The sequence below is a fragment of the Mytilus galloprovincialis genome, chromosome 10 (assembly GCF_965363235.1).
Source record: "Mytilus galloprovincialis chromosome 10, xbMytGall1.hap1.1, whole genome shotgun sequence".
NCBI classification, from domain to species: Eukaryota; Metazoa; Mollusca; class Bivalvia; order Mytilida; family Mytilidae; genus Mytilus; species Mytilus galloprovincialis.
Genome location: NC_134847.1, coordinates 30,600,785 through 30,626,062, shown reverse-complemented (window position 1 = coordinate 30,626,062; position 25,278 = coordinate 30,600,785). Strand labels below are relative to the sequence as shown.

General features: G+C 30.7%; 1 protein-coding gene across 1 annotated transcript; it reads left to right on the top strand.

Annotated features, from left to right (window-relative positions):
• Positions 1–1,340: 1,340 nt before the first annotated feature.
• On the top strand, positions 1,341–24,489 carry LOC143047359 (protein downstream neighbor of Son-like). Its single transcript, XM_076220389.1, has 10 exons — positions 1,341–1,703; positions 7,851–7,988; positions 9,062–9,250; positions 12,169–12,278; positions 16,437–16,493; positions 18,112–18,290; positions 19,254–19,350; positions 20,486–20,629; positions 21,420–21,615; positions 23,141–24,489. Exons 1-10 carry the CDS (start codon positions 1,419–1,421, stop codon positions 23,489–23,491), a joined length of 1,746 nt encoding a protein of 581 aa, XP_076076504.1. The 5' UTR covers positions 1,341–1,418; the 3' UTR covers positions 23,492–24,489.
• Positions 24,490–25,278: the final 789 nt, after the last annotated feature.

Here is a 25,278-nt window from a genome sequence, read left to right as displayed (position 1 = left end):
ATACAAATGCTTAAATCAATAATTGGCATTTACTAAACTATTGCAGGATGTACTAGTAAACCACAAATAGTGTCTTAAACTTATTCCTTATTCTCATTAGAAACTTTTTAAAAATTGACTCATTTTGGTAACAGGAAAGAACTGGAATTATTTTGTACCATTTGTGAAATTGCAATTGTTACCACATTTAACAATTGTTTGAATTACAGAAAACAGTTCCTAGATCCCCAATGTGTGTTCTTCGATTTGTACTACATGTATTATAATACCGCGGTCTAAAGACTTTTTTTTTATTTTTTCTTATTGCCAAAAATTAGACTTTTTCAGATATTGTCTCAGATATATTTAGCCTGATCATATCCAACTTTAGCAGTCATCGCGTGACTTTGACGACGTCACGCATCACCGCCGTATCATGCCCAAGTAAAATGTATAGAAATAACCAGACTTTCGGAAATCGATTAAATAAATTTCTTTTAGATCATGATACAAAAAGTGTGGACATATATAGTAATTCTTCATATATTTAGAAATATATTTATGCCTTTTGGAAAAGTTTAAATTTTGGTCTTCTCCCTTCCAAATGCTTTTGAAAAAGTGTCTTGTTGCCTCGATAGTTCACACTGTTAAATCATACAACTTCGATAAATATTGGATTTTCTGTCATGTTTAACATAAAATTGTATTTTATACAAAACAGATGGAAAAATTGTGGACATATGTGCTTATTACTATATTCATAAATATTTGAAATATCGTATATACAATAGTTTACTTTTTTATTATGTCCCTTCCAAATTGATTTGAAAATATGCTATTTTCAGAAAATTTGATAATATTTTTCAAGATAACTGGAATAGTTGCATATGGAAAATTGATATTTCAGAAAAATATCGACTTTGATGTTGTTACATCAAGGATTTGTATTATAGTAAGACTTACTATACAAATCCTTGGTTACATTAAGGACAAGTAAATTTCTGGTGAGTCAAATTGATATGGCTACTTAATCGGTAAACCAAACTATAGTGTATATATATCTTGTTTAAGTGACATAACAACCAAGTATCATGGTAAATCCTTGCCTAACTAAATAACATATTATGACCGTTAAAATGTGATTAGTGAGTAAGGCAAGCTGGTGTGTAACTGTTCCACACCCTTTGAACTAAAATATTGGCAAAACTGTCAGCATTCAGGGAATTGTGTTTGATTTAATGTAATAAACTGAAAGGAAAAGACATAAATAAAGGAGGCCTGAGAAAAAGCCAAAGTGAAAACTGCACCCGGAAAGTAGCATTACTAATCCGTCATTGGTTTAAATTAGAAGATCAATTCAACGTCCGGTTTGAAAGCGCCAAATACAATATTTGTTGTTGAATTTAGAGCTTTCTTTGTCGCTATTATTTATATTAAGAATGGCAGAATCGCCACAATGGAAGAAACCTTCAGATATAATGAAGAATATGAGAAAGAAGAAAAGAATTTCCTTGCAAAGAGTTCCATCAAATGATTCATTTTCGAATCCAGTTTTCGGGGACATGACAAACACTTCTTCACAACCAAAAAGACGTAACCCCTTTTCAAAAGACACATCAGATGATACACAACCATCCTCTAAACGACCAAGGAAGTCAGTCGATGAAGACCCACATAATGATTCAGTTGATCAGATTTCTTTCTTTAAAATGTTTAATGAATCGGTATGAACATCACCGCCTTGTCATGTTTTATAAAATTCAATTTTAATCACAATTCACATAATATCTCATTGCAATCACAATAACAGACAGACTAATACAACTCCACAGACAGTCCTAGAATATGCACACACACACTCATACCAATTTCCTTCCTCCAGAACACAAACACGCCAACAATTTGTTTTCCACAAAAAAAAACACAATTAAAATTTGAACAGCCTCACTATAACTTAAGAGTCGCTCAAAGCAACTGTCTCAGCATACACCTATAGTCAGTAAATTTATCATGAATTAGAATAGGCACTGCCACTAAATGTACATTATTGTACTATGCATGGCCAGACTATGCGAATGAATTTTATTTTTACAGGACATTCGGTCTGGTAAGCATCCTAGCTTTACCAGACCGAATGAAATTTTACCAGACCAATTTTTTTTTACATCTAATTGTATATTATCCGACAAAAAACAACAAACATATGTATGACTTTGTTGTGCCCTACTCCTCCCCGAAATGCAAAAATTAAAACAAAATGATGTAACAAGAGGGGATATTGTTATGAAAGTTGTGCACAATTGCTTGAATGCATTTCAGTGAAGAGTAATGTCCCATTTTATTGGATTTTGACAATGTTTGTGAACTAAACATAATTTAGAGTTTCTGTATAAAATATTATTTCCTGTTTCTTCTTTCTTTTTCATATATCTTTCAATTTTTCAATTCTTGTGGTTATATTTCATAGCTAAATTTTGTGATCTGCTTGGATTTTTATTCATTTATTGTATTTAAATCGGCAAACCCGGAATTATCCTTATCCGTTCCCAGAATCTGATCCGGTTTTATTTACATTTCCGGTTGTGCCAATGATGGCATCCATTGTTGTTTTTGACAGTCAGATATGTTTTTACCCGGATTTACACATTACTGGTTGTCGATGTTCGGCATAAAGCTAGCGGTTGAACAAAACAAACATCGCTGTGGTGAATAATAAAGATGAAAATGAATTTGAGATCGTTTGGCAATTTTGCTAGAATGTTCCATAAAAAAAAACACCGGACATTCGGACCGGAATTCAACAAAATTTTACCAGACCGATCCATTATTCACCGGATTTGTCCGACGGTCCGACGTATTTCGCATAGTCTGCATGGCATGATGCTATGTAAGCATGTCAGGGTATGAAATTAGCAGGGGCCCACAGGCCAATGGCCCCTAAAATTGGATTCGACGACTTACAGAAAAGAGCAACGATTTACAGAAAAGAACCGAAAAGGACCAAAGAGAACCGAAAAGGAGATCAACGTTTTTTGTAATCGAAGAAAATTAGCAAATTGCAAATTATTTAAGTCTATTAAACAGCGAAAGGATGTTTTTGACAAAAGTTTATCATTAGGTTTTTAAACCTTATACTGCGACAGGACTACATATAATAACTTACTGTACATGTGAAAAATTATAGGTAGGGTCGGATGCCTAACTTATGGAATAGAAAACATAGAACAGAAAAGAACATATAAGATATTTATTCATTACTGTCAAACAATCGTTCCACATTAATTGTATTTATAAGCTAAGTGTCATTATTTTGTCCAATCTCGCTAATTCATTTCGAACATTACAACAGTTCCTTATATATATTTTTTTGGAATGTGTATATATATTCCATTCATCAGTGAATATATAATAACACGGACATTCGTACAATCAAACAAAAAACAAAATAAAACAAAATACCGTGACGGAAAACTTTACAGTAGTTATTGAATAAATACGAATATTTCGTCCTTTTTTTGTGTTTGTGTATGTGTATTACATGAGGGAGGTAATGCCCTTTACCGTCAGGCGTCAAACGGTCATTTTCTGCTACCGTAAGCGTCAAATGTATAATTTTTTACCGTGATTCGTCAAAATATCCTTATCGTGATTAGTCCGATGTCTTAAATAATTATCGTTACCGTTATTTTTGGGAAAAAATAGCGTGATTCGTCAAATTCAGCTGATTTTTTTTTATCGTCTAAAAGAAAGTGTACATGTTATCGTCATTCACTAAAAATTATCGTTAACGTCTTTGGTTAGAATTTTTACCGTTATACGTCATTAAGGTACCCCCATTCCTACCCTGATCTTACATGTTAAATGAAAACACATTAATTGTTACTTTGACACGTTAAACCTGTCAAGGATTTGAATTCTTCAAGGAAAAGTCCCGCTATCTCCATGCACAAGTTTCTCTATAGATACATATACTAGCACAGGCCAACATTTATTTTATCACCATCTGACATCGTTTCGCTAATGTACATAGCTGTTTTAAATGGTTTATAAGATAAAATTATTAGAAATCAACAGGCCATTAACTTTTTCACACCCTTTAATCTATACCTATAAAAGAGTAAACAGTTATCAATTATACCGAAAGCGGGTGCGCTATCAGAGCTCCAGATAAGCTGCGTATTTGCGTGATCACGCAATACAAATAATAAAAAACCCAATTCAATTGCACATTGCAGGGTTCAATAACCCAATTAATTCAAAGGAAAACCCAATTATATGCCAAAACCACGAGTTCTCAACCCTTTTATTGGCTACCATTTGCGTTATTTACCCTTATCTGTTTACAGTCGTCGCGTAAACTATTTTTATAATATTCATAATTGGAAATTTCCTTTCGTTCTAAAAATAGATCCCTGCATCAAGTAACTGAAATGGTCCCTGTTAGAGTTTTCCGTTGCTCAATAGGTAGATATAGGAAGATGTGGTGTGAGTGCCAATGAGACAACTCTCCATACAGATAACAATTTAAAAAGTAAACCATTATAGGTTAAAGTACGGCCTTCAACACGGAGCCTTAGCTCACACCGAACAACAAGCTATAAAGGGCCCCAAAATTACTAGTGTAAAACCATTCAAACGGGAAAACCAACGGTCTAATCTATATAAACAAAACGAGAAACGAGAAACACGTATATATTACATAAACAGGTACACGTTTTTGAAAACATTTCGATCTTCTCGGCGTTTATCCAATTAGCGTGTGTCATGTAGTCAAATTTTTTTCGCATAGCTCGGGATTTATCATAACATACATTGAATTAAAACGAAAGCGAATGTCCGGTAAAAATATTGAATAGAAGCATGTTTTCTGCTTCTTTTGAAAAGCTGAGGGAGAGTTATGATGATAACAAGACTCAGTCAGTGTTTTGAGGAAGCGTCCATTGAACACACGGGTGTGTGTGCGTATCTTAACGAGAACATTGCTGATGAAAACGGGGTTTCCTCAAAAACGAAATCAGTTGGAAAAAGTGAAAGGCCAAATCAATTATGACATGATAAAGCATCAGAAACCAAAAGTTCTAATAAAAGACAACTAAACCCAGATTTATGAAAATTGGAATATTAAAAACAAAAACATTCAAGTATAATTAGAGTTTAGATAGTATTTTTTTTTTTTTTCATTTTACGGTTAATTAATGAATACACACACAGGCACTGGTCTCAGAATTTATTATATAAAGGTATAAGACGAGTGCCTGTGAATACACATATCCGTTTTGTATCAGTTTATATGAGAAAATACAAAACTGGCAGACGGTTTGAAACGGAACACAAATTAAACCTACAATTGCTCCTCAGTGAATAAACCAAATGAAACAGCTAGCAAATGACCCTAACCCTCAACCAAGTAAAACAGATAAACAACGAAAGAATAAAATTGAGAATGGAAATGGGGAATGTGTCAAAGAGACAACAACCCGACCAAATAAAAAACAACAGCAGAGGGTAACCAACAGGTCTTCAATGTAGCGAGAAATTCCCGCACCCGGAGGCGTCCTTCAGCTGGCCCCTAAACAAATATATACTAGTCCAGTGATAATGAAAACATATTTAAGATGGAAAAAAATCTGGGGTTGATATTCCCTAAATATTCAATATTGTGTTGATGAAAAAACCCAATACATTAAGGAGCTTGGTGGTGAAAAACCCAATTTGATATTAATATGAGGGGTGAATATGAATTGATAATGCAATTAAAAAACTTTATCACCCAATTGTATAAGAAAATGGTGGGTAAAAAACCCAATTTGTGAATTCTTATCTGGAGCTCTGGCGCTATTCATTTATCTATATTTCCTGAAAGACGAAATGAAATGACTGTGATGTGCACAACATTTATAATTTTTTTTAAATATTTGAATGCCTTAATCTGATACAGGGAAATCTAACTTTTTTTGTAAGTCTACATATCCCTATAAATGTTCAAAATAAATTTGAACTATACATTCCTTTATTACGAGGGGAAAAAATTGGTGTATATATATTAAATAATAATTTATATGTATGCTCTTTTCGGTTCTTTTCGGTCCTTTTCGGTTCTTTTTGGTCCTTTTCGGTTCTTTTCGGTTCTTTTCTGTAAATCGTTGGACCGCTAAAATTTGATGTGGGCTACTGAAATTTCTGCTTTTCTTGTATAGGACTATATATATGGCTACAAAATTTAAGCTGTGGGCTACCATTGCCAAAGTCTTAAGTTCTATCCCTGCATGTTATCATGGTTTAAAATCAATTTTGTTTACATGTATATTATAAAATTGATAATTTTCGCTTTTATATACAGTCAGGGGTACTACTTGTACAAGTGTATTTTATTTACTTGAAGAAGTAAAAAAAAATATACACATATAAGTAAATTTGTAGGATACTTATACAAGTGAATTTTATTTACTTGTATAGGTAAAAAAAAATTTGGCTTAGTCCTTTAGGCATTCAGAATTTTTTACTTGTATAAGTAAAAAAATCATCCTTTCTTCTTTTCTTGAATTCTTAAGATTTCTTTGCTCTAATAGAATTTTAAATTGTGTACCCTTTGCAGATGTCTTTACTTATCATTTAAGTGTAATTTCATGGACAATGAAAGTCCCATTTGGCTGTTATCTTCTTAACACTGCTCATTTACAAGCCCCAAAGGAGCAATTTTTGAATGCCTTGCGCAAATATACAAGATCTTTGCTCAATCAGTTTCTTTGATGAATTAATGAGATGAAACATTGAACTTTAATGAAAAAATTTGAGCAAACCTGGGAAAAATCATTAAAGGCATGATTTTACATCTCAAAACTTGAGGATTTTTTGGGGATTGTAAGAAAAATTTACTTATACAAGTAAATTTTTCAGAAAATTAAGGGGAGATTATTCAAACATTATTTATTTACTTATTTTGTATATTTTTTTTTCACTTCTTCAAGTAAATAAAATACACTTGTACAAGTAGTACCCCTGACTGATATACATGTACATTTAATAGTGTAAACAATAGTTTATTATTTTTAAAAAAGTGTTGAAGCAATCACTACAAATAGGAGAAGTACATGAAGTATGAAATATTCTTTATGTTTTACTTTTCAACTAAAATGCAAAGCTTGTTATATAATAATAATCTTTATTTGTCATATAAGTAACATTATACTTGTGACATAAACAAAAGTATAATTGTAATATGTTTTGTGAGTTCATATCAGACTATAAGGAGAATCATAGATACATTTTTGTAATCTGTAATTGGGGGAAAGATGTGGTTTGAGTTCCAATGAGACAATTCTCCATCCAAGTCACGATCTGTAAAAAGTAAACAATTAAAGGTCTAAGTAAGTGTGGTCTTGGCTCACACCTAACAGCAAGCTAAAAAGGACTTTAAAATGAAGTGTAACACTCCAAAACCAAGGGGTCTATAAATCTATATAAAAAACAAGAAAACACTTATGAACCACATCACCAAACAACAACTGAAAACAACAGGTTACTGACTTAAGTTCAAGACAGATGCAAAATTATGCAGTGGGTTTAAACATTTTAACAGTCTCTAGACAACATTCACCCTAACCTGAAATAGAAGCTTAACATTACAACATAGAAAGATACACTATAAAATATCAATTGAAATGGCTTAACTCCATCAAAAAGACATATATTATAAAAAAGAAGATGTGGTATGATTGCCAATGAGACGATTATCTACAAAAGACCAAAATGACACAGACATTAACAACTATAGGTCATCGTATGGCCTTCAACATATATTGCATGTATTGATAAAAACAAGTTTTTAACATAGTGCATGTAAATCAACAAATATATCATTTTATTTCTAGAATAATACGAGCGCAGTGTCAGCAGAAAAAGGTATTGAAATAGAGAAGACACCAACTCCAGTTTTTCTAAGAGAGGAAGAGGACAGTCAGTCTCAGTTTGCCTTCATTGAAAAGATTTTCAGTGCGAACAAAAATAAGGTACCTATAACAATGTACAACTGATAGTAGGAATGAATAATTTTCTTTTGACAAGGTTCATCTTTCAACCTTGTCCTCATTTTCATTGTTAATTTTTATCATTTATCAGGCCTATAGCTATGTGTCTGTCTGACAGGGTTCATCTGACCTTGACCATATAATTTTACATGGATCATTGATAATGTAAATTTTATAAAATAATTGGATGTAATACCTTTTTCTATTAGGGTTTTCCACACATATTCAATATTGATCATTAAAGCAGGCATGACATTTCAATCTGTGCACTAGTTGTACTCTTTTTGATTGTATTCTACAAAATGTATTTAAAATATATATTTATATACTGTCCAACATAATGTATTAACTCAAGTTGATCATGTCTGTTTTGTTCAGGTAATTTCCTCTGTTGTATAATATATATCAGAGCACTCCCACTTGGGATATATGGTTTTAAAATATTTACACAGATATTTACATTGGGTGGACATGGGGTGCTTAGGCCATGGAAAATTAATTGTTGGTTTCCCCTAACATGGGAAAATTTTTAAGACCCAGCAGGCAGGCTTTTGGTTTTTTTTTTTGTAACCATGCATAATTATCTGTGCATTGGAATTCAATGAACTTGTTCCCAAAGTTAACAAAATATACAACACACATCCCTCCTTCAACTTGGAATGGTTGCAAATCAAGACTCACTTATTTCGAACTGTTTTTAAGCATTTCTTGTAGATTTTATATAATTTTTATTGACTGCATTAGTGTTAAACTGTAATGTATATTTTAGGGTACATGCATTAATCATTAAAGAAAATAAAAAAAAATTTTAATTAATTTTTTTTTATGTAAAAAAAATTAAATGACCCGGCGGTAATATAATAATAGTCTGAGACAAGTAATTATATAAGGTCATCCAAGCTGTTGAATTATGAGGCAGAATTTGAGAGTTATTAACCAGCATTCATTGAAAATTCACAGCCATGAATAAATTTTATTAAAAGACAGAAGAATCCAAGAATCACTACATGAAACCTTCATCAAATCAAATGTGTTTTTTTTATCTTTCATATAAGAAACCTGTCCCAGTCAGTAAGAAAGAAGTAAAGAAAGAAGAACCAGTCTGTACGTCAACTTTTCCAGTAGACTGGAGTTTAAAGGTCAAAATGAGAGTGGTTTCATCAACCCCACTGACATGGTGTACACAACTGAAGACGATGGAGGAGGCAGTTGGCGTAACACAGTTTACTACTGGTCAAAAACAGGTAATTATATAAACATGTATTAATGTGATATACATGTAAATCATAATCCAAAAAAGGCATTCATTTATTTACATTACAATACTGACTGTTGTACCCAAAATTTTGTTACCTATATGTGTGATATTGTTTTGTTCACACATTGGCAATATAATAGAATTATATGGCACAATCATACAAGTGAAAGGTTAGGCTAGCTATAAAACCAGGTTTAATTCACCATTTTCTTCATATGGGTCGTTTTCAAAAAATGTCGAATTTTCAGTACACCCATGCTAACTTTTTTATTTCTAATGGAAATTTCAGTTGTAATGGTTTAAATGAAAGCTTGTCAGATTTGTGATTCAGAACATTAATAATAAACACACCTTACATCTATTTTGATAAGATTAAACTGCATTTAAGAGCCATTTTGGGGGTATTTGTCTGCGTACAGTGTCAGAAAAACACATTTCAAATGATTTTTTTGCGATTTTCTGATCGGCTTGATATCTGCAAAAGGGACTTTTTAAGAACGTTAAATATTACTTTAACGAAAAATCGTAGCTTCTATATCATTGTATGTAACATATTATCTACAAACTAAATCGAATCTGCGTACAGGAGGTTCATGTCTTTCCTGTTACCGCTACTTAAATCAGCCGTTAAATTATTCTCCCTATGAATATTGAATCAGTCAGTGTTGATCTCAAAAGTACAAAGTAATCTTTACATTTAAAACGCCTCGTTTCTTGAACGACAGTGTAGAGAAAAGAAATTTCAAGACATTTAGTGAAAAAAATATAGCGTACTTTTTTTCATGTCTATGCTGTTACCACCAATTTTTATTAAATACACCAACAGTATACCTGTAAAAAGTGTAATAACGTGTTGGAAACCAAATTCACAATAGAAAAACATAATCACTTCACCAAAGGGAGTAGTTATTTCACAACAGCAATCAAAAACGAAGAAATTTGTCTATCCTGTTATGTCTATCCTGTTACTATGGTTGCTATGGTTACAGTAACAGGATAGACAATTGTAGACAAAAACGTCGTTAATTTTTTTATCTTAACATATAGGTGCAAAACGAATGAAATATTTCGTTGTTTGAAGTCATCTTAATGTTATAACGTCTTAATCTTCCCAATTAAGCATTCGCAGGTGCAATACTGATATCGGTAACAGGATAGACAAAAAGGTAACAGGATAGACTTTTATATAGTAATATATCAGAAACGTACGTTCCTGTTACCAATGAAATATAGAGAAAAGTAAACTAACTTATGAGGGATTTACTTGATGTTGGGTTTATTTGAAAGGGTGAAAAAATGCCGAACAATATAAATTGCTATCTTAGACTTGCATTACTGGTGGTAATTTTTACAACCTTTGAAAACTAATTTTTAGAGGCATTTTTCAGTACAACCTGGAAAATTGGCAAATAGTCTATCATATTACAGAATGAATATATATAGAAGTTTATTCTCTTGAAAACCATCTAATTGTCTACGTAAAACAAGCTTAACATTTTATCTTAACCTTTTCTTAATAACCCAAAATTTCTTTTGAAAATGGTAACAGGATAGACAAAATAATGTACCACTGATCAAAAAATGTTTCAACATATTTTTGTATGACATCATTAAGATTGCATCTTTTAATATGTTGTTCTTAAAGTACTGTTTGTTTTCATTTGCTTATGTAGAGGGTTGTTTGAATAAGTAACTTTTAATATTTTTTTCAATTTCAAAATTCGACATTTTTTGAAAATGACCCATATAAAAGAAATACCTGTACCAAGTTGAGTATATATATGACAATTGTTTTCCATTCATTAGAGGTGTTAGAGCTTTTGATTTTGCCATTTTATAAAGGAATTTCCATGTTTAATTCTTGGATTCTTAAGAATAACCTTGTTGACATTAACACTTGTATAAAAAAATCATGAACATTCATAAATTAAATTATCTCCCCTTGCCAATTCAATTCAGTTTAATTTCCAAGGGGAGATAATTGAATTTATAAATGTTCATAAAAAATGGAAAAACAACAAAGTTAAATAAAAAAAAAAAAATTTTTGAAAGACTGACAACACCGTCGAACATTTGAGAAAACAAACCAAACTCATCTACAAACTTATCAGTGACGTGCTATGAAAAAAAGTTAAAAATAGCAAATATAGTCCTTAATTGAAGAGCATACAGAAAAAGTGCCCAAAACACTAGTTACACAGAAAAAAATATTAATAGGAACTCTGTCACACATGACACAAAATAGGTTATTTACTGATTTTTATTTGACTTGTATTTTTGATGATGTAACTTTTTAGATTGACATGAAGCATAATATCACAATAATCATAAACATAATGAAATACCAACATGATTAATGAAGATTTATATTGCACAGATATAAGCTATATTTAGTTTGTTTTGTGTCATACTGTGGATACATTTATTTTCGTGTAGTGGAGAAACTTTGTATTTTCCTAGATATTTGATTTCCTGTTTTTGCCAATGCTTGCATACTACAAGCCTATAAAAAACAAAATATTTTTTGAACATTTAAATTCCTGATACACCTGTTATCACAAAATCCATGAAATTGGTATCACACAAATAATAATGAATCAACAGTATTTATTACCCACACTTTAAAAAAAGGGGGTATTCTGTTTCACCTCTGTCCGTCCGTCCGTCCCACCACACCATGAATAGTTTTCATTGCATCTTACTCAGACTCTGGAACTAGATTACAAAGATTTCTAAAATTTGGTTTCAGGGTATATATGAGTTAGCTATACCGTCAAATGCGTTTTCAGATTCATCATTTAGCAACCTATTGTTTACCTTATACTCTTCATGCTTTTAGCGGGGCAGGGGTATCATTAGTGAGGAGTAGCTTACAGATTCACTTGTTTTATATTGTTTTTTCAGGTTACTGGCAATGATAAGTCAGAGTTCCAGAGCTGCTGCCTTTACTGGATCTATCCAAGCTTTCCATGGATGAAAATGTTCCCAAGAATAGTACCAGATAATAACATAAAGTAAATACAATCCAAAATACAAAGTTATCATACATAAACCAGTATAAAATACAAATTCATTGAAAAAAAAAAACAGTTGATAAAATCAGTTCAAATCTGTCACATAAACTTATTGAATCGACCTAAGTAGATAAATAGTTAAAAAAGTGACCCAAACTTTTCAACAAATGAATCTGAATTGATGCCAAAATCGTCCTTACTGGACCTACTCCTTTAAATATTTAAGGAATAACACATTTTCTATAGGGTTTGTATCAAGGATCCGGAAATTTTTTCACCTAATTTCGGTCATTTTCGGATAACTTAAAAGTTGGTTCCCTTTTTCAAACAAAGATTGTGTGTATTATGCTCATACAGTCATACTCGTAGCATCAGAGACATATAATACAATTTTGTATTATATGTCTCTGGTAGCATCAACGAACTTGTTTAACTGTTGCATCGCATTTACTTCAGAAATTTCCCTACCATTTTCCTTAAAATCGATCTTGAGCAATAAAAGGAAGGCAACAGTTCAAAACGGTAAATTTCTCAAACTTCGCTTACGTTTCTTTCCATTTTTTAAGACAAAATTATAACCGGATGTTTTACGACAATAGTAAAACGACCAATTCCGGACTCATTTCCGGGATTAGTTTTGTTTATCAAATTCACAGGAAATCGTCGGCTTTTTAACTGTTTTACCTTTAATAGTGTTTGAATATTAATTATAATAGTTGGACTTGTTTAATTTAGCATGAAATCATTTTGAATTTACGATTTAGTGTCTAATTTTCTGAAGAGCATTTCAAGCATTCGTATTAGTAAACAAAGCACGTGTGTTTGAAGTGAAACAATATTTTGTTCTACGTAAATTAATTTAATTTTAATTTAATTTTAAATCAGAATTGACAATTGTCTAAGCTGAGAAAATGATTAAATAATGCAGACAGTTGTTATGAACTTTTAATTTCTTTAAAAAATTAGTTTTGAGCTTGTGATCAATAGAAAATTTAATTAGAAACACAGGTAAAGAGATTAGCGATCATTAGCCGATATTTCCCCGAGGCATTACTATAGTTTTAGGAGGGCCCTCAGGATTATAACACTTTACTGGAGTGGCAGTTATATAACAGGAAAAGGATAACAAACAAAAAAATTAGTTCAAAATGGCGATTTAGACAATGTTAGAAACTCGATCTCAACGAAATGACATTAAATGACCGAAATTGTTTCTGTATAAAAATAAAATTTGTCCTAAATCCCAATTACTCATTTAGGACAAAATACTTTCAGTTTAGGTCAAGACTGGCATATATGACCGTTTCCGGACCCTTGGTTTGTATGCAGAAATTTGTAAGCAATGAAATCAAATATTCAGGAAAATAGAGATTTCCTGTATCAACCAAAATTGATACCCACAAAAAAAATGAAGCCAAAGTTTAGTTTTGTAAACTTAAGTGACAGCTTACACCTTGAAATACAGTTCATTTGTCTTCAGTTTAATCAGATCTTAAATCTGTGTTATACAAAGATGTGTTGGAACTACATTTAAAACTTTCAAGACTTTGTGTCACTACAGCACACCTTTGAACAATGCAGGATAGACCACCTTACATCAGTACATCTGATTTGCAACTGGAGGCAGACCAGGGATGGGGTAATCGTAATCTGTAATCGTAATCGATTGTAATTGATTACATTTTTTCAAGTAAACGACAGTAATTTGTAATCGACCATATTTTTGATTACATGTAATCGTAATTTAATCGATTACAGCAAAAATTATGATGTAATCATCAATTACTTTCGATTACATTTCGATTACTTTAGTAAAATAGTTTAATAAAATAAAACCTATAATTGAAAGGAAAATAGACAACTTCATGTATTCATCATTTTATAGTACTGATAAAATAGAGTGTACTTGAGAGTTCATAAGATTAACCAGATCTTCTTACAAAATTTACTATATTTCCAGCATTTGAAATAAAAGACTTTTGATGTTTGTCAATACTTCTAGACCTTTTATATAATAAACAAAAAAGTTAAAAATAAGAAAAATAAATTCAAAATAGGAAACTACATGTAGTCTTAAGTTTAGTTATGTACTGCTTTGAAGTAGTAAGTGTAATTGTTATAAAATTCCTTAAAGCTAAATTTTCAATAAGAGTTACAATTTATCTTATCGCCATGATATAGCCTTTTTGTGCTAATGCGGCGAAAAGCAACCAACAATTAATCAATCAATTTATCTTAGAATAGATAACCATTGATTCGTCATAATGGTATGACATCAAATGAAGTTATATATTAGTGTTTATACTTGAATTAGTATGAATCTTTAAGATATTTGTAAACTTTTAAAGTATAGACAAATTTTCATAAACAGTCGATTGTGGTACAAATCAGTGTGGATCTTAAGGAAAGAATACAAAATCATTTTGATAATCAACCAATGCATTGAAAGTTTTATTCAGTAATAGATACATGTATTCAAATTTTGCCACTAAAATGTATATTGTTTATGATTTTGAAATCTCAACAACCTTCTTGTTTTTACCATGGATGTATTATATTAACAGGAACTACAACGATTAATTAGCATTTATTTATAACCCGGGTAGCCCTGTAGAAAAGATATGAGTCGCAGTACTAAAAAATATTTCAACGCATCGGGGTTCAGCTGAACAGTCGTATATATACCAACCAATGATCTTACCCTGGATTTAGAGCGAAGCTTAATAATTCCAACATTTATTAAAAATCTCTTTGATCTTTTGATTTTATCAGAACGATCATTTACAATTGTCTTAAATATGCAGGAAATGTGTGCCACTCAATGGAGTAAACAGTAGTTATTATATAATCACAACTTGCGATATATATTACATATAGTGCACTTTCTACCGAAAAAATAAATCAATAAAAATGAGGCATTTATTCAATAATTTGGTACAAATTTCCATTGTCAATGTGTTTTTCTATAGAATTAATGATGACTCGCATTAATCCATCAATCACTCAATCGGCACAGTTAGGTAACGGAATCTGCCGAGGTTTGCGGATTGCTGTTTCCTAAAAATTGATCACAACTTTTGATTTCTTCGTTTATTTCCGTAGTCCCGAAAGCAACCGAGAATGACAATATTGAAGGGCACCACACGCTGGTATGTAAATAACGTGCCATGTTTCAAGCTAATTAACATGTCATTAAATTGAGCGTGGCATCGCAGATGAAACGTTTGAAGTCGGGTCGTAGTAGTTCCTGTCAATATAATACTTCCATGTTTTTACTAATGAGATGATCAAAGACTTCTAATCAAGGAGACACAGACTTTGTTTTGATATCAATTAAGTCTAATTAATTATAAGTGAGAGATTTATTCACTATATGGCCCTAGGTTATAAATTATTCTCCATTGACAGTTTTATCAGGTGTAATTATGGGGATTATCCAAACAAAGGGATGAATCCATTCATGTTATTATAAATTATAAATTTCCATCTTTTAAATTTAAAAAAAAAAAATTATATTTTTTTTTCAGTGGAGGAAAACCTCTCTCATTGCCAAGATTGAATTTTATTCAAATATATCTGATGATAATAAGTTATTATTATACCAAACTGAAGTCAGTATAACAGTAAAAATTTGCAAATCATTGTGAAAATTACCTGCAATATTAAGAGAATTGATGTTGATCATCACTCACTTATGATTTTTTAAATAGTTTAAACCCTCTGAAAGAGCTTCCAAAACAACTGTCAAAATAACATTTTATAAACCATGCTTTTAAAGCTGTTTTTGTAATGTTCTAAATCTCCACTCTAAATAAGTTGAGCAACATAATTGTGTTTAAACCTTGTTCATTATTTTAAAGCGTGTAATCGACAGTAATTGAAAAGTAATGTAATTACTTTTGATAAAGTAATCGCTTGTAATCGATTACATACAAAAACAAGTGTAATTGATTATTAATCGATTGCACAAAAATCCTTCATGTAATCGATTATTAATCGATTACATTTGTCAGTAATTGTGCCCATCCCTGAGGCAGACTGAATATATGACTTTTGCAATATAAGAATATTAATACATTCTAAAATTTATGTTTTTATGGTTTTTTTTTGTAAAAGTCTAATGAAAAGTTAACCTTCTTTCAATTTTTTTATTTTCAGAAGATCATCAATAGATTTGTTACAAGATGATGTTCAGAAATCACTTCAGAATGAATGGTAGGTGTATTGTGTATTGGATCTGCATTTGAAATTTGAATGTATAGGAGGTCAGATAAATTTGATTATCATATACTTAGACTAAATAACATATGATTTTTACCGTATGATAATAGCATTAAATTAAAGTATTTTCCATATTTTCCGAATTGGTGCTTAGCGGGCTGATATGAAAAGTTTATCACATGCTTCGATTGTTATCACATGCCTTTCCGTAACGTTATCACATGGCATTCCGGTGATACTCGGCAAATTCCGGAAAATACACCTCAATGCTACGTTTTCAGTGAAAAACATTTCAAAGTAGTGTACAAAACAATTATTTGAATAGTGGAAAATATATTGTGTAAAATGATTAAATTAAATTAAAAAAAAAAAAAAAAAATATTAAATAAATGCAGTTTTTAAGTTTTTCTGAAACATAATTTAGAAAGTTACTTTAAAAAAAGTTGACTTTTCCAAACAATGTTCATTATGTATGTTGTTGAATTATTTTTTGTCGATTCGTCAATATTTAAATGATTTTTTTTTCCTCAGTTGAGGCATATGATAGAAAGATTTCATATTGAATGTATCAAATTTTGGGTCCAACGTCCGTGAACTTTTTACTCTTTCAACTTCTTTTCGGGAACCACGTAGAAGGATCAATATATGAATCTGTTATTTTTCTCTACTGTTGAAGCATATGATAAAAAGATCATAACATGTCATTTTTCATATCGCATGTATTATCAGCCCTCGGTCAATATCAGCCCTCGAGCCATGCGGCTCTTGGGCTGATATTGAACCTAGGGCTGATAATACATGCGATATGAAAAATGCCATGTAATAATCTGATAATACATGTATATTGTGAATACATTTTTTATTTTCGTGACATTGTAAATATGATGTGTCACATTAAAATTACCTTATACTCTTAAAATTTATTTTTCTATCCATTTTGCTAGTAATCAACCATGTACATAATATAATCAAGCCAAAATTTTGATAACTTACATGCCTTACAATGAATTTTATACAGGTATTTCAAATCACAAGTAATACATTTTTCACATTTATTTTTTACAGTTTATGAGTTATGTCCCTTTATAAATGGATAATTTCTAAATTTTCTTTTGTGCCCTTTAAATTAAGTTTGCCTCAACCAAATGTTATCAAACTTATAGCACCAAACAGTGATCAACTTCAACTTATGTTTGCGTTGCTTTTACTGTTCTAGAGTTACATCCCTTTATAATTGAAAACTTGTTCAATTTCCTGTACGTCTTCAAGTGTCTTTGTCACATGGAATCAGGAAATTTGTAATCAATCATATGACTTTTCTACTAATATCTCGAAATTGAAATCCATGGTTAAAATTTTTTTCGCTGTAGATTCGTTGTATTGGTTTATCAGCAAAGGACTGGTAGATTATTTAAAGAAAGATTTGCTGTAAATGAATTATTATGAAATGTTCTCTTTTACATCAATATGTAAAGAAGTAATCAGCAGAAGGGCTTCAATAACTGTGAGGGTCCTTGATACATTATATTTTATCATAATATCCCCAGATGTTGCTGCCAAATAAGCGTGAAATACATTACAGATTATCTCAATTATATTCTGTTGTTTTCAGGACGGAGAGTTTTTCTTCAGCTTTTCACCAAATGAGAGCTCAGCAATGTCCGTATTTTTATGTGTGCACACATCAATTTTCAGTATTGTTTAGAGCTAAGGGAATAGCAGGAAGTTCCTCTATGTGTGCTTTTCTCACACCAACTACAAGAGGGTTGAGAGAATCACTGAAGAATGAAGGTATGTATTATCTTATATTTTAGACAAAAGAAATATTTTTGTTGCATTTCCATATATTTTATGGCAGGAAATTTTTCAACAAAATAACAAAAACTTTCAAGATCATATCATTCTTTTCTGTAATTTTGCCCCTCAGTAAAATTTCATTCAGCTGAAATTATTTTGCTGCTAATTTTATATTTACAGGCTACATAATCATTTTTTGGAGGGGAAGGGTTGAAGGGAGGTTGTATATCAGAATCCGTCTGTTTGTCCTCCTTCTCTCCATGTGCCTTGTAAGTGAAACTCCTCTTATGGCTGTTATGTTGTTGAAAAATTTCACACACTAGCAGAAAACTGACTAAGAATGATGTGCATGAAAGGAAAACAATACAGGTCAAACATATTAAAGGGGAGATAAGCAAACTTTTACTTTTTTTTTTCTTTTTTTTTTTAACAGAATCACCTTATTTTAATATCACAAAAATAGGTGATTTTCTTTCGAAAACAAATAGTTTTTAAATGTATTTGATATAAATTAACAGAGGTTTTCTTTAGATATTTCACCAGCATATAAGACTTTTAACTCTCGCTTTGTTTGTTTTTGTAATGTTAATATTAATGAACTTTTTAACAGGCGATGTTGCTGAAATAAAAAAAACATTAACTTTATACTCACATTAAATGTTTCACATATAATATGTGACTTCAAAGTAAAATTATTTCTTAAAACACAGCAAAAAATTTTGTTCTGAATGATATAGAGGTATTTTCATTAAATGCTTTGGAGTCGACAATGGTATATATATATGGCAAACCTTGAATTACATGTACCTCACAAAATGTTATCACACACTATAGGGGGTAAAACTTACAATTTAATAAATAAAATTATTTATAGTAATTTTCTCCACTAATTCCTTTTTTTTTAGACTAACATTCTCAGGAACATTTATTTGAATTTTATCCTTCTTTATGTTTCAGATATTGAGTTTTCTATGCCAGTTTTAGATAATAAAAAGAGAAAATCAGCAGAAAGTTTGTTAGAACTTGAGAAAGAAAATCAAGAAATAACTGATAAGTATGTAATGAAATGTGTATTTCTAGCACTTACAACATTGTTGATACATAGATTAAACCACTGCAACAAGTGTATTGCAAAATTTCTTCACTCAAAACAGTTAAATTTTTTAAATATTCAAAACAAGAAGCTTGCTGAGCTTTTTAGATCATTAAGATTGAACAGTTGAAAGTTGAGAAATATTGTGATACATGAGTTATAGTGGTAGAATCTATTTCTCTAATCTTTTTTCAAAGATTTGCTGAAAGTTGTATTCTTTAAATTTGACTTTGGCAGGCATGGTCAGTTTTTATAGGACTTTACAAATTAATAGGAAATTGAGATCAGCAAAGAAAATTTGAGCTCATAATTAATTTTCGACTTATCATATGCACAAAATAGATATTTCACTAGACATCTAGTGAGGAGAACAATTTTTTCACAATCCTTTGGGGAATCTGAAAATATAGAAAAAAATAGAGAAATTAATTAAAAAAACCTGCATATACATGTTGTTGATAAAAATATTCCAATGGATAATCAACCAAGGTAGTAAAACTTCTTTATTGGTGTTATTTAAAAAAAGAAATAATCCCTATTACTTTGATTTTGAGAGAAAAAAATCTCATTTAATGGAAATAGATAAGAAATAACAACTTCAGAAATTATGAAGCAGAAAAAAATGATTTGATAGTCTTAATTTAGCAATCCCACAAAAATTGTCGGATGCACTTGTAAGGATTGATCCAAAGCCTTTATACCAACCACACCAAAGGCCAAATATTGGTTATTTTTATCTCCATTTCAAGCACACAGCATTTCTGAATAAGAGCAAAGACTGGTAGTGTTAATGGTATAGCCCTAAAAAATGCAAATTTATACAATTTTAAAAAACAACAAAACCAATGCATTTGTATGCTTTATGATATGTAAATACAGTACATTCAAAAATTATTGCTTGCATTTATCATTGCAAAAATGTATGGGAAAAAATGAGAAAATTAATTATTGTGATTTTAGAAATAGCTGCAAACCGCCATATGAGATATATGCATCAGATTTTAAAATGTGAGTTTTTATTATTGCGATATTTAGCCAGTTGCATAAATGAAACCTCATTTCTGAATTTGCTTATAAAAACATTTTATTGATTCAGATCTAAAAGTACACCTTACCCTAAAGATGAGGAAGAAGAAGATGAAGATTTAATAGATACAGATGAAGGTGCACATGTCTGGTTAGAAAGTATCGGCTTAGACAAGAAATCTTTTCCATCACTTGATCCAAACAAAGTGAAAATGTATCCTGTAGTCAATATCATAACTTCTAGATAAAATAATGATTGTAAACAGACTTTAGCCAACATTAGGTTAGGCAACTGCCCTTTAGAGATGCTCAAATCTTGGTATCAATTAAGTAGACAAATCTAGATAACAAACATAATCCCTTGGACTCTAAATGGAGTGAGACTGGGTGTGTTGACAGGGTAAATGTCTCCGGCTGTGCATTTTTCACCCGCCATGCAAATCAACACTCTGAAAAATCAATCATGTCAAATTAGATGGTATTTCTGGTATCTTAACATCTAGCATGTCACTAATGAGTTAAAAAAAACCAGAAATTATCATCGTTACATATCATGAATTAACTTTTGTGGTTTTGTTGTATACAAGAATGTAACAGTAATACTATAAAACAGGAGAAGAAAAAAAAAGAAAAGACATGTAAAGGACAAAATGTGCTATCAACAAAAACAAGCCTCTATACCATGTTTCAAGCTCCAAATTGGACCAAGTCCAGTTTAAAAAACCTGATATTGATAAAAAATATGCGTTACTTTACATTTAAATGTTTTTCAGTTACTTTATGAATGTTTTGACAGGTATGTTGAGAAATTTGAAGGAACTACGATTTAAATGAATACTACACAGGTCTGTACATGTGTTATTTTGAATACTGTTTTTTTTTATCAAAATTGAAATACATACATGTATATAGTTTGTTGCCAAGTGAGTTTCATAAAATGAATTCAACAAAATCTACATGTTTTTCCATATTTATATTAAAAATGTACCTTAACTGAAACTCAGACAAAGAGAAGGTTTTAGAGTGATAGATAATCGTCCAGAATCCTTAGTTTATGTTGAAGGAACCAGTGTGCATGGACTATTTAATTTTCTGCTGAACTGTCGTAGTTGCATAGCAACAAGTGGTCCACAAGCAGGAGTACCACCATCCATACTGTCACCTTCATCATTTAAAGGAGCTGCTCTAAAGTCTCATAAGGTGAGAATAGTCTTAAAGTAATACTAAATCTGTTTTAAACATGTTAAAGGCTGATATGACTTTCCACGATATATAGTAGCTACTTGTTGTTTTAAACTTAATTAGCATGTAAGTATTGAATATCAATTTTGCTTAGGGCTGTTCCATAAAAACATGAAATTGACCTGGGGTAGGCACTTAAAAATCTCCTCTATGGATTGATGTTTATTTACACAGAGAGTGGCCTAACTTTTTTGAAAGTGTCTTCCCTGGGTACTGTACTATGCATGTTTAAATGGAACCGCCTTTAATTTTATAAATTTCTTGAAGGCCTTTCTAGTCAAAGTATCTTTGTTTTACTTATATATATGCTGTTGTAAATCAAACATTGGTTAATGTGGATTCATTATTATTTATGATCCCAATTTTGTGGGAAGAGTTGAATTTAAATGTTCAACAAAGTACAAATATTTGACATATTTGTATGCCGACTTTGACCATACCAAGAAATCAAATATCCACCAAAATTATATTTTGTTTTCATTAATCCAGCAAAAGTGGTTGCCAAGAAAACAAATGTATTCCTAGTATACAAATTTCATGACAGTCTTTTAGTCAAGATATTCATCTTTGTTGTAAATACATACATTTTTATATATCAATATGAAATAAGGAGATCAGGTATGATTGTAAATCAAACAACAATCCATCACAGACCAAAATGACAAAGATGTTAAACATTGTCCATATCAAATTTAAAATTTAATGATTAAAAGGAAAACCGAAATATTAATCAAACCATTTGTTACAAAAGGGAAGTGTGAAATTTATTTAAGAATTAAATGCATCTTTTTGTAAATTTATTGGGGTGTAAAAGCTTTGATCGAAGTACATTTTGTATGAAGCGTAGAAGCGCTTCATTCTAAAAATGTGCGCACGGTCAACGCTTTTACAACCCTATAAAGTTACAAAAAGAAGCATTCAATACTTATAATTACATTTTTTTAGCTAGGATCATGAAAACACGATTTTTATCATTTTTTTTTATTTAATTCACCTGTGCACTTTATTGTGGGACCTCGTGTCATCATGAATGATAGATTTTATTGTGTAATGCAATTTGCTTAAGGAATAACACGTGATGTGCAGTTAGCCAATCAGAATAACGTATTATAATGAAACATACATCTAATGTAATTATTGCATCTTCAATATTGTGATTTTTGAAGAAAAGACAAAAATGTGAGATTGATTATTGTAATTTCAAGAAAATCTGCATACACTTATATATATCAGATAACAGAATGCAAATTTATATTATTGCTATTATCACACAGTTGCATTTTTCGCAATAATAAAAGCCTTGCAATTATTTATGAATTTACAGTATCTGTCATTTCCCAAAGCTGAGCATTTGATTAGTAAATCAAGCTCTCTCAGAATATATATTGCAATTTTTTTTTTATTTCTATGCAAACTTTTATGATACATTACATACCAATGATTTTTGTTTTATAATCAATTCATGAACTTTTATACCTTTTAGGTTAAACATTCCATAGCCAGACAACCAGATGTTGATGGCAATATACGACAAGTCCACATTTTAGAGGTGGCGGGGCCAGTTCTTCCACATCACGTACAAACCATATCATCTCTCTTACATCGGACTCAAAATCAGGACTTTAGTTTGACTTTCAATACACATGAACCTTCTCAGCCATTTAATGTCAAATGTCCAGCTGGTGATGAAAATATCTTTGAAAATTGCAGACGGTCGTTTTTAATGGAGGATGAAATGTATGATTCATTTTTCAGTAAACAATGTATAGCAGACAGACTTACCTGTATACATGAATTAACTTGTGAAAAAGAAGGTTATACATGGATATCTTGATATTTAATTTAATCTGTAGGATTACTTCCAAATTATGTATGTGCTAGTCTTTGTAAGGTGTTGCCTTTCATTATGAGGGGCTTCTTATTACGAAAGTCACAGTTACAGAGACATGTTTATTACTAATTTACATCTAAATTATATTTGGGCTAGCCTATGCAAGGTGTTGCCTTTCATTTTTAGGGGCTTCTTATTACGAAATAAGCAGTTAGAAATAATAAATATTTATTTTTATCCTGTAGTGGTGGCAATTTAGACCAAAAGAAAGAAGTCCTGGATGCTTCATACCTTGTATGCAGATACTTGATGTTACAAAGTTCCTGTCTGTTATATGTTTATTGTCCTTGACCTCATTCTAAAGTTTAGTGACTGCTTAAAATATTATTTTTGTCATGTGAATTTCTTCCTTATAATGAGGATAACTATATTTGGTATATGGGTTCCTTACTATGTCTACATGTTTTGTCAGATATTGTTCACCTGACCTCAACCTCAAATCCTGGATCAATGATAAAGGTTAAAATTTTGAGATTAGGTCAGTTCAAGTATATGTAGTGTATTGAATGATTATAAGGGGTACATATCAGTCTGGCAGGTTTCATCTGACCTTGACCTCATTTTCATAGTTCATTGGTCAAAGTGTTGGTTTGTTATTCAATTATAATCAATAGATCAACTATATTTGGATTACAGAATAATTGTAAGGTGTACGTGTCTGTCTAAGGATTTATCTTAATTACCATTACCTTTATATATTCGTGGATCTTTGAAAATATTAAGTTCATATGATATTTTCAACATAAAATTAGTGATCAGTAAAACAGGCAAGACATTTCACAATGTGCACACTTGTTTTTTTTCCTACGTTAAATTAAAATTTCTTGATATTGAACAATAGACTCATTAAGACATCCTTGAAGATGCAAGCAAAATATTACTGTCCTTAATTCAGTTTGAGGTCTTATATGATACCTTTTATTTGTTTTAAATGCACTGGGATTAGTATGGAAATTTATTTGCCAAGAATTTTTTTTTTTTTTAAATTCCCATATTGAGAAACATAGAGACAGACTGCTTACCCTGAGTCAGTTGAGTCAACCTAATCCTTTTCATATAAAACTTCTATGCCGAATTTAGATATACCTTTTGTCCTTTATGGTTTATAAGCTCTTCATTTTTGTAATAAGCTTTTGTCTTTCAAATATTTTTGCCTCAAGATTCAATGAGAAGACATTCTGGTGCACCAACATTGGTACCTTTAATGTTTTTTGTCCTGCTTCAGAAGTTGGAAGTGTTTAAAATCCTATGTATTATACATGTATATGATAAATGAGAGGTTTACACATCTTGAATATTTCTCGTCATTGACCTCATTTTCATACATTTTATTTATATATGACATTATTTTTTTAGTATTGTTGATTAATATCATGAATATATATGTGGTATACATGTATTACAATCATTATACCATTAACTATTCCTTATCAATTATATTTGGTGAATAAAATGATAATAGATACATGTATCTGTCTCACAGAGTTCATCTGACTTTCACCTCATTTTCATGGTACTTTTGTCAACAATGTTTCGTGGTTATGTCTGTTACTCTGATACTATAATAAATAGGTCAATATATTTTGAGTGAAAATTACTTTAGTTTATAATGTGTCCATCTGACAGCATTTTTGTGACCATGACATTATTTTCATGTATCATTTATAATGTTAAGTTTGTGTTTTAACTGAAATAAGGCATTATACCTAAAGACTTAATACCACAGAATT